Source organism: Dama dama, chromosome 31 (genome assembly GCF_033118175.1).
Source record: "Dama dama isolate Ldn47 chromosome 31, ASM3311817v1, whole genome shotgun sequence".
NCBI classification, from domain to species: Eukaryota; Metazoa; Chordata; class Mammalia; order Artiodactyla; family Cervidae; genus Dama; species Dama dama.
In genome coordinates this window covers 30,211,541-30,223,498 of record NC_083711.1, presented here as the reverse complement: position 1 = coordinate 30,223,498, position 11,958 = coordinate 30,211,541, and the positions used below count along the sequence as shown (strand labels likewise).

At 35.1% G+C, this 11,958-nt stretch overlaps 1 protein-coding gene across 5 annotated transcripts in view; it reads right to left on the bottom strand.

Annotated features, from left to right (window-relative positions):
- Positions 1-229: 229 nt before the first annotated feature.
- The window catches only part of ROBO2 (roundabout guidance receptor 2), a 643,927-nt gene continuing 632,198 nt past the window's right edge, over positions 230-11,958 (bottom strand). For 2 of the 5 annotated variants that reach the window (XM_061133902.1, XM_061133904.1), the window contains 3 exons: positions 7,812-8,084; positions 5,839-6,039; positions 231-4,088 (listed from right to left, as the gene is read on the bottom strand). In XM_061133902.1, the coding sequence (XP_060989885.1) occupies positions 4,087-4,088; positions 5,839-6,039; positions 7,812-8,084 (476 nt within the window). In that variant the 3' untranslated portion in view covers positions 231-4,086. Of the gene's footprint in view, positions 4,089-5,838; positions 6,040-7,811; positions 8,085-11,958 lie in introns of all 5 variants that reach the window. The other 3 variants (XM_061133905.1, XM_061133906.1, XM_061133903.1) reach the window with 2 other exon arrangements.

The following is an 11,958-nucleotide window of genomic DNA, read 5'->3' as shown; positions in this document are numbered from 1 at the left end:
TTAACATTCTTCGTCAGTGACTTTTAGTCACTTGCTATACATCAACACCAATTTCTATTAATCACCACCCAATCTATAACCAAATGAGAAAATGAGATTATGCATTTGGTCATAAAATATTAATGTAGAATTCTAAAAGTGACAAAATGGTCTGTTTTTGATTTGTCTACAAATCAAAGCAAGCAAGTCTGTTTTACATAAATGGCTTTTTTACAAATTTGAAATGTGAATATATTTTATTTTTTTTCCCAGTGAGTACACAATGCACAATTCTTTGACAATACTATTAACCAATTTTATGCCAATTTCTTTTCTGATCTAACAACATCAAATGAAACACATTAAGATTTTGGGCGTTGTTTGGTGACTTAAACAAACTACAATTAAAAAAAATCCATCTATAAAACAAAGTATAAAAAGTCTACCCACGGCCACAAAATCCCTTATCTTGCAACACTTTAAAGTCACAATAAATGCTTTTGAAAAGTATGAGATCAGAAAAATTAGTAAATTGAACTTCGTTAAAAAAGTATGGTGTTTCATTTGAAGTACATATCATAGAGAAACAAAAGAAAAGTTAACTTCACCTCTAAGATAATGTGGAAAGACATGTTGCTTTACACCAATTCTTGTCAAGTAATTCTATAAATACAGTATACAGAAGCAGATGAACAAATTAGTGAATGTTATGGTTCTGCATATCTTTAATACTGACACACAATCACTTTCCAGTGGAGAAGATAAACCATAGTTTAGAGCTCCTTCGGATTATAATTAAGTTGTCAACGGGCAATTACATAACTGTTGGATAGAAATCTGGAGGTGTTCTAGTAAACTCATACAAACTTTCAACTCAAAACCTATTGAAAGTATATTTAAATAGAGCATTAGGCTATGACACAGAACACCATTTAATGTTTTGTTACCCAGAGAAAATCAATTCACAATAGTTTTACTTCCCTTTGATTACAGGTTATTGTAAATGCTGGTCTTGATTTTCCTATATTCACCATTGAACTGGATTCAAATCCTGTGAAGAAGAAATCAGCTGTTTTCATATCCCAGTACTTTAAACTCGGCCTGGGGGGAGAACTGGAGAATGGGTAGGGCCACTCTGCTTGCGTACACCGAGGCACACAGAAGTTGGATACTAATTCGGCCGCTGTCCCCACTGCAGATATGCATGTTAAGAATGGAGCCATTCTCCTGGGGGGCATGACGACACAGCAGTGTTGCCTGTGAGGGCAAGACGAGATTACATTCTCCTACCTAGACTTCCTCCTGACAGCTTAGGCAGGCCCCTGTTTAGACCTGCACAAGAGTGAGCTCTGTGAATTTCCAATCATTTCACTGGCTTCCAAATGAAAAAATTCATGGCAGCTCTCATGACATTCTGACTTACACTTACTGGAAGTTTTTTACATATAGCAAGGTGACAAAGGCTTTGATTTTTGGTAGTCTTCCTGAATTCATGTGGGTTGCCACAGCATTTTTTCTTGTTTTATATCTTCAGGAGGAGAATATTTTGGGTGCAATATTAGCCAATTAATCTAAAACTAGACTTAACGGGGAATGGGATCTATTGTAAAAGAACATTCCAAGTAATCATAAGGCCTGACTTACTCTCACCAAAACAGTTAATTTTTATGAACTGAAGATATGAGACCATGCCCTGGATTACTCCAGAAGTCACATACACATACTGTTTTGAACTCTTCGTTTATTAGCCACATATACTGCCAGTTACCAGGGGTAAAAGTCTATGTGTAGTATCTGTAATGAATTAAAGTTTCAGGCTAACTTGGGTTATAGGGGAGCATGAAGCATAAAGAAGGAACCAAAAAATGAACAAAACTTTGCATTTAAAGAGAAAGAGATGCAGTAGGGGATGGCATAAATAAAAAACTAAATTCTTCACATCCTACAGTTGCATATAGGTATGTATTCATTCTTCACAGAAACTTCTCATCATCCCCAGTCTCTCTGTCCCAGAGAAATCAAACTGCATTAAATTCAGGCACTGATGGTAGAAAGATGCCAAAGGGTATAGTAAGTGTGTCTCAGAATTCTTTTTCTCTTCAGTGTAGAAATGAACTACATGGGACCAAGAAGATGTAGGGGGCCCATAAAGAATATTATGTTCCTCTCTACTCTTGCCTGTGTTGATGCAGCCTTAGGGAACAAAAAAGATGGAAACATTTAACTAGGTTCCTCCCTTCGCTATAACAGTATGATACACACTTCGTGACTGAGCCAATAATGCACAGAGTATGAATTGCCATTCAAACTAGTCCCATATTTTAGAATTGATCTTAACCATCATAGTGAATATCTTTCAAAGTACCAACTACTGAACATATCATAGGACAAACATAAGAAAGCATAACTAGAAATATAATTTACAATTGTGTAGGTAGCACATGGAAAAATGTCACAAGTGGGAATTTCATGAAATTTCTCTTCTACTTGACTGATTGACTATACATGTACAGTAACTAATAAATATTTCAAAGTCATATTCATTTGGAGGATACATGACTGATGTTCAGGAACTTCTGGTTCTCAAAGTCGTGAAAACAAATGAGGCAGGACACTGTTATTAATGTCCACTTATGAGGTTTGGTTTTATTTAAAAAGTGTATAAACATGCATTGTTCTTCTTTAAAATTATTCTTTTCGATTTACTCATTCAAAATGGGTCAAACATTTTTTAGTTGGTAGCCAATTTCTGAGAATGAACCATAAAAGATTTATTCCAATAAATCTACTTACTGTGAACTGAACATACTCTGAACACTGCTTTTTAAGCACTTACAATTTGGCTACACATTTGGTGGCATAAACTTCACTTCTTAATCAAATGAAACACAAAGTTGCAAATAGACTGCATTATTTTTTAAAAAGTAATGAATTGAAGTGATGCAGCTCTATCCTCTAGCATGTACTGTACATGTATTAGAAAGATGAAACAAGATATTGCAATAGAGTTTTTGTATTTGGAAGCAGCCCGAGTATGTCCTAATAATAAATTGCCTCTTTAACTATTTGCTAGATATTCTAGAGTTCATTTTATTTGTTTCCTTGGGGAACTTCATATTATATTCTGACTTAATGAGTTGGAGAGATTAGTTATGGTAATTCAGACAATGCTTTTTTAAAAAACTGTAATATAAATACAGCTCTTGTGAAACACACTAATTTCCTTTTGCTTGTTGTAATTCTGAGACAGGTCAATTACAATAACAGGTAAAGTTGTTTCTAAACATAACTTTAATTTCCTTTTTTAAAAAGCAAGTTTAGTACATCATCGCTACCTGTATATTTTAATGCCTATTCAGTATTAGGACTTCAACTTCCTTCTTTTGACCCCTGTTCTTATCAATAGTAAAAGCCACGTAACTGCTTTTCTTTTCTTTTTTTTTTATTATTGACTCAGTCCCTGATGTTCAAAGAAGACTTAGCCAACATCACTGTTCCTTTGCATCTTCCTATTTCTACACCCCAACGGAAACCCCCCTAATGTCATTGGTTACAACCAGCATTATCCAACCTAGCTTACAGTACAGAAACTCCCTTCACATTCAGTCTTTTTCTTCATGTCACGAGGAGTAGAGATTTGTGCTTATCACCAAATAAAATTGCAGTGCAAAATTTAAACATAAAAGTTACACAATTAAAAGTTAATATATGGCACCACAGCCTATTAATTCACATATAGTACAACAGACCAATAAGAACAGACAATAATATGAACAGAGCTAAAAAGAGTGAGCTTGCATAGCAATGCACAAAAGAAATTATATACAGAGGAAAATCCTTTTCTTCCTGGAGGGCGAGCTTTGTTTTCTTTCTTTTCTATATACTCCTGACAAGAAAGAGTTAAGGTGGGTGGTGTACTTAAGAGAAGAACACAAGTAAAATATCTGTGGGATATGTGTGGCTGTGTGTCTTTACATTGCATTTACAGTTCTTTTAATAGTACATAAATAAAGAAATTGTTCATTGCACTGATTATTAGTGTTATCACTTCCATGAGTTCAGACCTGATGGTCTTTCAGAGCAGCTTTGCATGTCTCCTCTCAGTTACTCTGCGAAGAGATTAAAAAAAAAAAAAAAAACAGAAATAAGTTTGCATTTAAACTAAGTATTCTATATCTTGATCAGTATAACAAAAAGCAAGGCAAACAGATAATAGATGAAGATGACATCTTGGATTTTGTGAGGTTGTGAATTTAAAATTTTTTGCTTATGGAAAGGGAAAGACAAAGAAGTTGTAAAATTTCGAGACTTAACATCCAAGTAAATCATTTTTATATTTCTTATGAGCCTATAATTACTTCCATATAATAGTTACAGTAAAATCCAAGTAGTCCTGAATCAAATTAAAATGATAAACACATCTTAATTATAATCAGATTAGTAATAGGTAACAATAATAACTCCTATTAATTAAAATTAAAGAAATTTACAGTTTTGAAAGTACTTTCAGCTTTCATTATCTCATGGCATTCCCCAGTCTGAGCATCAGAGTAATGTGAACATATGAGTAATGCAATGCTTTAGACAAGGGCATAGAGAGTCAGGAAGGTAGTTTACTTTCTTTTCTCATATAACCAGAGAAGGTTGAGAAGACTGGAATTCAGGGCTATTCCTTCAGATAAACTGAATTCAAGGAAGCAGTTGAAAATATAATTCTGACACTGGTTAGTGAAATTGCCAACTTTCATGATGCAATGAACACAAAGAATTCAATGCTTTTCACTGTGTGTGACAAACCGTGACATCCCCTCTCTTTCTCTAGTATTTTATAGTTAAAAAGTAGTTTAATTATATTAACTACCAATGCCAGTTCTTTATCAAAAAGAGAAATTTATATGTTATTGTAATCAAAGTACTACAAATTAACTAAAATCAATGATGAACTTTTCAAGGCTGACTTCCTAAATGTACAAAATAAAAAAATGAAGAGTGACTAGGGGATGAGGAATTCCCAAGAAGGTTCTTTAAAACTACCAACGGGCAAATATTTCCCTATTGTGCTCGGTTAAGCAGGCAAAGAAAACTACAAAAAACTATATTTAATTAACATGTAAGTATTAAAATTAATTGCCTAACTTCTACAATTTTTGTACAAAAAAAAAATCCAAGCTTGAGACAGAAGAAATGTTTATTTGACTGATAGAAAGAGCAGTGGTCTTTATTATAACCAAACCTGCTCAAAATTATAATTTATTTTTTTCTCATCGTAAAGCAAGCTTTCTACAGTTTTGAAATTTGTTTACTGTGGCTGTGTTCTTGATAGGATTCGGGACATACTTCAAAATATGGTACCTTCGCATACTGAGTATCTTAGAGTGAGGGAGTTTGAAAAAAATAGCAGAAGCATAAAAGAGCACTCTGACTTCTCCCACCTCACCCTTCCCTGAAGGATGATGATTTACACTATGTGACAGATAACTGCTCTGTACCAAGAGGAAGGAAGATATTCTTGTCAAAATTTTGTTAAACTAACCCTTGGTTACTTCTTCACCCTTTACTACCCCCAGCCCAAACCTCTTTTTAAATTCTCACACATTTACTGTTTCTTTGTCTAAAGGAGCAGAAAGTTTACTGCTCTGGTCCCTTCTTTGAGTCTTCATTCTCCTGTGAAGGCTCCCATGTTCATGCAAAAATTCAATAAAATGTGTATGCTTCTTTTTCTTGGTGATCTCTCAGTTTGGTTTTCAGACCCAGTCAGATATTCTAAGAGGGTCAAGGAAAACATTTTTCTCCCTTACGTTATTCTCCCAGTTTTCTTTCTCAATCACCACAGCCTTTTAAATGCCCTAAGGCACTTACATAATTCACCTGTAAACTGTCCTTGACTATTTGAGCCCATATATCCTATGTCAAGAAGGTCGCTGGCGTTGCGCTGGTGGCTTCCCCTCAAAGCATCGGCTTTCCTAGGTCCAGTGGATCCCTTAGAAGAAGCCGTTCCTGATGAGCTGTGACCCCCTGGAGATGGGAAATTGGGCTTGCTGTAGGGCACCAACGTCTCCTCTGAAATAAAGGGAACGCAATGGGTTTAGGTGAACAGCTAAACAGAGGCAAAACAAATTTAACTTTAAGCTCAAGCTAGGCTTTTTTATCATTTCACTCTTTAGTAAAATTAAAAAGAATTTAACAAGACCCAGATATTAAAGGAATGTCTATGTGCAGGCAACATTTCCTACAACAGGAACTGAGGCAGGATTAAATTAAAAGAGATCTTGGGATAAGTATTCAATGTCATGTATTATTTGCAAAATTTAAATTCATTATAAAAGAGATTTGCATGTAATGACTGTATTGTTTAACAAAATCTTTTCTGAGAATAATTTCTGGGTTCAATGGGGCTGAAATTTAATTTTTTCATTAAGATGGAAGGAACATGGTTTTTGTCTTAAATTATGGCAACATTTTCTCAATTTAGATAAAGAACTATATGCTAGTTAATAAACTACGCTTCTTAAATTTCTATTGCTTCTTTGAATAGAAATACACTATTTTAAAAGCTGTTTATTTCCTTAAAAGAAAAAGAGAAATGCATTCATTTTAATAATGTTCCTATCCTTTTTATGTACCGTCTCTCTAAAAATAATCCATGATGGGCATTACTAAATACTTAATGCTTTGAAATACTACTGCTTTTTCTCTCTTTCTCTTTCTTCTTTCATTTTTTCTCCATCTCTCCTCCTTTCCACCCCTCTGTCTCTTGTCTCTTTCTAGGTATGAGTTATCATTACTGTGATTAGATGACTAAAAACCATGCGAACTGCATTTAGTATTTCTCTTCTTAGATAGCTTTAATGACAAGCATCACATGATTTTTCTTTTACAGCCTTAATGATGTAAGCTTCCTAAATGTTCCACTAAATATAGATATTAATATTATCATCTTTTGGCTCTTTCCTAACTATATTTCAAGCTAAAACTTTAAGCACCAAGTTGTGACAAAATAAAATTATTGAAAATGCATAAGTAGAGGACATATCCAGAAAAGACTGAGTCCAAATAAATGAAAGAATGTATAAGGAAACTTTCAATGTGTGTGTGTGTGTGTGTGTGTATATGTATGTTTTAATACTCAGTGAATTCTGACATAAGAGATGTTGCAGAAATGATTTCTATAACTGGTTAAATGTACCTCCACCAAAAAAAAAAAATCCAACTGCAAATGATGAAACTTATTTTGTGACATTTCCAGCAAGCTTGATTTATAAGCAAAAACATTTCCCATTGAAGTGCTAATAATCAACTCAATTTAATCAGTTGGAGCAAGTGCAGGTGCCAGTTTCACCTTTTCTAACATGAATATTCTGTGATTGTCTGTTTATTTGCAACTTTGTTATTTCCATTAATTTACCAATTTGACTGAAGTGAGTTCTCTAAAAATGACTAGTTACTTCAGTCAAAATGGACAAATTGGTTGAAGGCAGAGATTCAACTGATACTAAAGATGAAGTTTAGTGGTCTTAAAAGTACTCGATACAAACAAAAATGGCAAAAAAAAAAAAAAAAAAAAAAATCAAATGGTTTCCTGAGCATTACAGATGAAGCCCAGATGTCTCTTGGGCTCAAAGACCCTATGCAGAGGTTAACTTGAGGAAGGACCCCTACTGGACTCAGCCTTAGGGATGCGCAGGTGAGCTTTGCTGTGAATTCCAACTTCAATTAGTGGTTCAAGGCAAATGCATTTCAGACGCCCTTAAACAACTGGCATTTCCAAAATACCTGGTAGAAAAAAAAAAAAGGTCAAAGTCCACACTTTCTTGGGACTGTGCAGAACACACCTGGTCCGACACCTTGTTTGTGGAGGGCTTTCCGTATGTCTTCTGGGCGTTCAGTGGAGTTTATCCATTCCTGGGTTTGCCGCTGCCACTCTAGGGACGTTTTAGCTGGACAATCCAAAGAGCTCTTTGTGTCTTCTAGGGTGGATGCTTGCTGTCTCTCCAGAGAGCTTCCTTTTCTCTCTGTTGAATTTTCCACGTTACCAGCATGCTGGCTCGAGCCTATCTGCTGCCTTAAACCCTGACCTGGAGGGGGATCTGGTGGTGGTGGAAGATCTAAAAATTTTGAATAATGTTTAGAATAAACTAAAATGTAATAAAAAAAATACAGGTTTTAATTCAAGATGAAGAAAAAAGAAAAACGTCGCCCTCCTAAAGGTATCACCCATACAAAATAAATTTTGGAGAGGAAAGGTCAGTTATTTGTATCTGAAATGCATATTATTGATTGCTTTGCTATCTTTTGATCACAGTGCCTTTGAAATAAAATCAACCAATTTTATCCAACTATTGTACATGGTGAGTGTTTTCAATTGCACATGGAGGGTGATGTTCAAGGTAAAGGACAGTTTATGATTTCTCCATCTTTAAGCCATTGTTCACTGCCACCTCCCCAAAGTAGAATACCAGGACACAAAACAACTAGAAATTCTAGCAGCTGTGTTAATAAAAGGCCCCGGGAAGAATAAAAGCTGCCCTGTCAATCTCCCTAGGAAATGTTGCCCTCGGGAAATTAAGAACTGAATGCTGTATCATACACAGCATATGACTGCTCTTATTGGTGTATGTGGCACATTCAGCAACAGTCAAAGTGTTAAGCTAACATTTATTAAATGCAATTAACATTCTGCTTGACAACCAATTCTGGCTGCTCGTTTCATGAGTTAGCTAATGAGTTACAACTAATATATTATAATCTTCCAATGTATTAATTTTAATAAGTAATAACCAATGTTCAGAGTTTAGATAGAATATGCTTCATGGTGCTAGAGAAGGCAATGCATCACGAAAAACTGAGGTGTAGTGGAATATATAATTTTTCATAAAAGCTCTTTAGATTAAATATATGAAAAAATTAAAAGTTCAAATACCTAGCTAATTTTTCATTTTTCTCTTATTAGCTTGTTAGACCATGACGCTTTTATATTTGAAATGTCTTCAATTGTCAAATCATAGTCACTTTTTTCATATTTAAGTATTATAGTTCTATAATATAATGTATACAGTTATATTAGTCCTATACTAATATTACTTTGTTGAAGATTTTGAGATCTTCTAAACATTCTAATGAGATGGTTGGATGGCATCACCGACTCGATGGACATGAGTTTGAGTAAACTCCGGGAGTTGGTGATGGACAGGGAGGCCTGGCATGCTGCGATTCATGGGGTCGCAAAGAGTTGGACAGGACTGAGCGGCTGAACTGAACTGAACTGAAACATTCTAACATTCCTTTGGATTATTTCCTCCATTTTTTTGGAATGTTGTTGCAAACTCTGTTCATCCTTAGAGTATCAATAGCTATATTATTTGTTCACCAAGATCCATTATCATGGACAATATACATACTTGTATCATTAATAGAAGATAATGTATATAACATAGATAATTATTTCCCATGCCATCTTAGCAATGGTGCACTTGTTTCTAATAATATTGTTCATGAAATTCAAAAGGAGAAAGTATAAATTTCTTGTGTACACAAGATAGTTTCTTTAAGGAAGGCTCAGTTGCTCCTTCAAAAGACTTTCTTAAGAAGCTTCATATTCTCCTTTATAAGCAAACTAATATTGACCTTCATTGAACTGACAATAAAAATATCCTCAGAATCTACTTGGGGAGTTCCTACACTGGAGCAGCATTCCCAGTTCTTATGTACATCATCTTGTTAGATTATGAATTCCTAATTATTGAAGGGAACTTGGTTTCTATCTGGGAGAACAGAGTTGAAATTGGAACATTTCTTCCAAAATGAAAAGGTAATCCAATATTGAGAGATCTGTTTGTTGAATAATTCACCAATGAGTTTGGTGCTTCCTCTATACTCAATACTGATTTCCTTCAGTTTGTATTATTAGAAATGCAAATTAATTATTTTACTTGAGTTATTGGACTTAAGACTGCCAGTTGGGGGGAAATTATTACATTTGCTTCTAAAATAACATATCTCGTCATTGATTTTTATTCTCCATCAGAGCAGCTTAATTTTTAAAATGGCCAAAATGGCATCTGCTTATGCTAGCTAAAACTCTGATTACTATTTAACTTAACCTGAAATTATATGGCTACATAATTCAGTAATATCCTTGGAGTTTGTATAGTCTAAGATGAAAGAACATTGAAAGCACACTGAAATAAACAAATTGGAAAAAAAGATGAGATTAAGAATGGCTGTGGAAAAAATGAAAGAATGTAATCAAATATGTTTGCTTAAATTAAATTTATTATTCATTTCTGTTGATTCATTTCAACTAAATCAATTCACCAAAGAGACTCTTACTGGCCTACTGAGAATTTGCAATTGTCAGGCACAACAATCCAGTGATATGTGTGTCATTATTATACTCTTTTTTAGGTAAGAAAAATAGGCATAAAGAAATCAAATATCTCCAGTCTGGGTCTCTCCTTCCATGAACTCCAGATTCATCTTAAGTAAATCCATATTGAAGAGTTCGGCTTTGATGTTTAGTAAGCATCTCAAATTTCACACCTGGAAAGTGAGCTCTAGAGCTTCCTGTGCAAAATGTTTCCTCCCTAATGTTCCTCATCTCAATTACTACAAGCTGGTCGTAAGGCTGGAGTACTCTTTGGCTTACCTGCTTTATACCTTTATTAATTTCATTAACCTGTGGGCTCTGCCTCCCTATTTAGAATTTAACCTTTCTCATTGCTTCCACTGATTCTAGCTTGGCATGGATCTCAACCACCTATTCCCTACATTACTTACATAGTTTCTGTGTGATTCCACACAGAATCACATTCAGGCTATCTCATAGCATTCAGAATGATTTGTTTTTTAATAAAAACTTAAGGAAAATCTCTAACTCCCCTGCCTTATGCACACACACACTCTCTCTCTCTCTCTCTCTCACACACACACACACATGCGTGCACACATCAATACTGTTTTCTCAAAGTAAAGAGCCAATGTCCTTACAGAGGCTTATAGGGTCTTCAGAAAAATGGTCCTCACTTACTTGTCTGACTTCACACTCTATTTTGTTGCTCTCTCTGCTTCACCTACAGTCCATGGGGCCGCAGATACGACTGGGTGAGCACACACACTGCTTCAGTCACACTCTTCCTCTTCCTTTTAATTAAACACTTCAGGATTCCACTCACTGTCCTCATTTCCTGGAATGACTTTTCCTCAGATATAAGCATTGCTCTTTCTCTCGTAATCTTCTAATCTATTCTCAAACGTCATCTTCTTGGTAAGGCCTCCCCTGAGCACTCTACATTAAAAATATCTCCCCCATGTCTATATTTCTCAGCTTCCTTCCTAGGTTTTGTTGTCTCCATGACACCACCATCTTGTATACCTTTATTTTTCACTTTTATATTTATGTTTGTCTTTATCTATCTTCTCTCACTAGAATGTGAGTTACAGGAGGCCAGGGAATTTTGTCTGTATAGTTCCCACTGTGCCTGTCATTTGGTAGGAGCTTAATAAATATTTGAATGAACAGATTTATGAATGAATAGATTAATGAATAGAATAATGACTAATTTGCTCAATGGTCAAAGTTATTCCATGGCAGAGCTGGGAAAGAGCCCTTTCTCTGAAGAGACATTAGGATGAGGGGAGGACAGGCTGGAAGGTGATGATTTAGGGAAAAAAGGCTGACAGAGAAACTAACTACCTCTCTTGCCTCCTTTGTTCAGCATTGGTCAATGGATTCACTTTAAAGGATATTCTTTGGTTTATGCAAATGGAATAGATGATTTGCACTGAACAATGCCTACTTAGGTGAGACTTTATCCAATGGGGAAGAACATTTCTTAATATGTGTGTGGGTTTTTGCATAGTCTTTGAAACAGAGACTGATACTGCCTACAATAATAAGATTCCTGCTCCAGTAGATAGTTTGACGCCATGTGACAGAGTTCTTGCCCATGAAGGAGTGAATGTACCACCTGCAGGACTAGC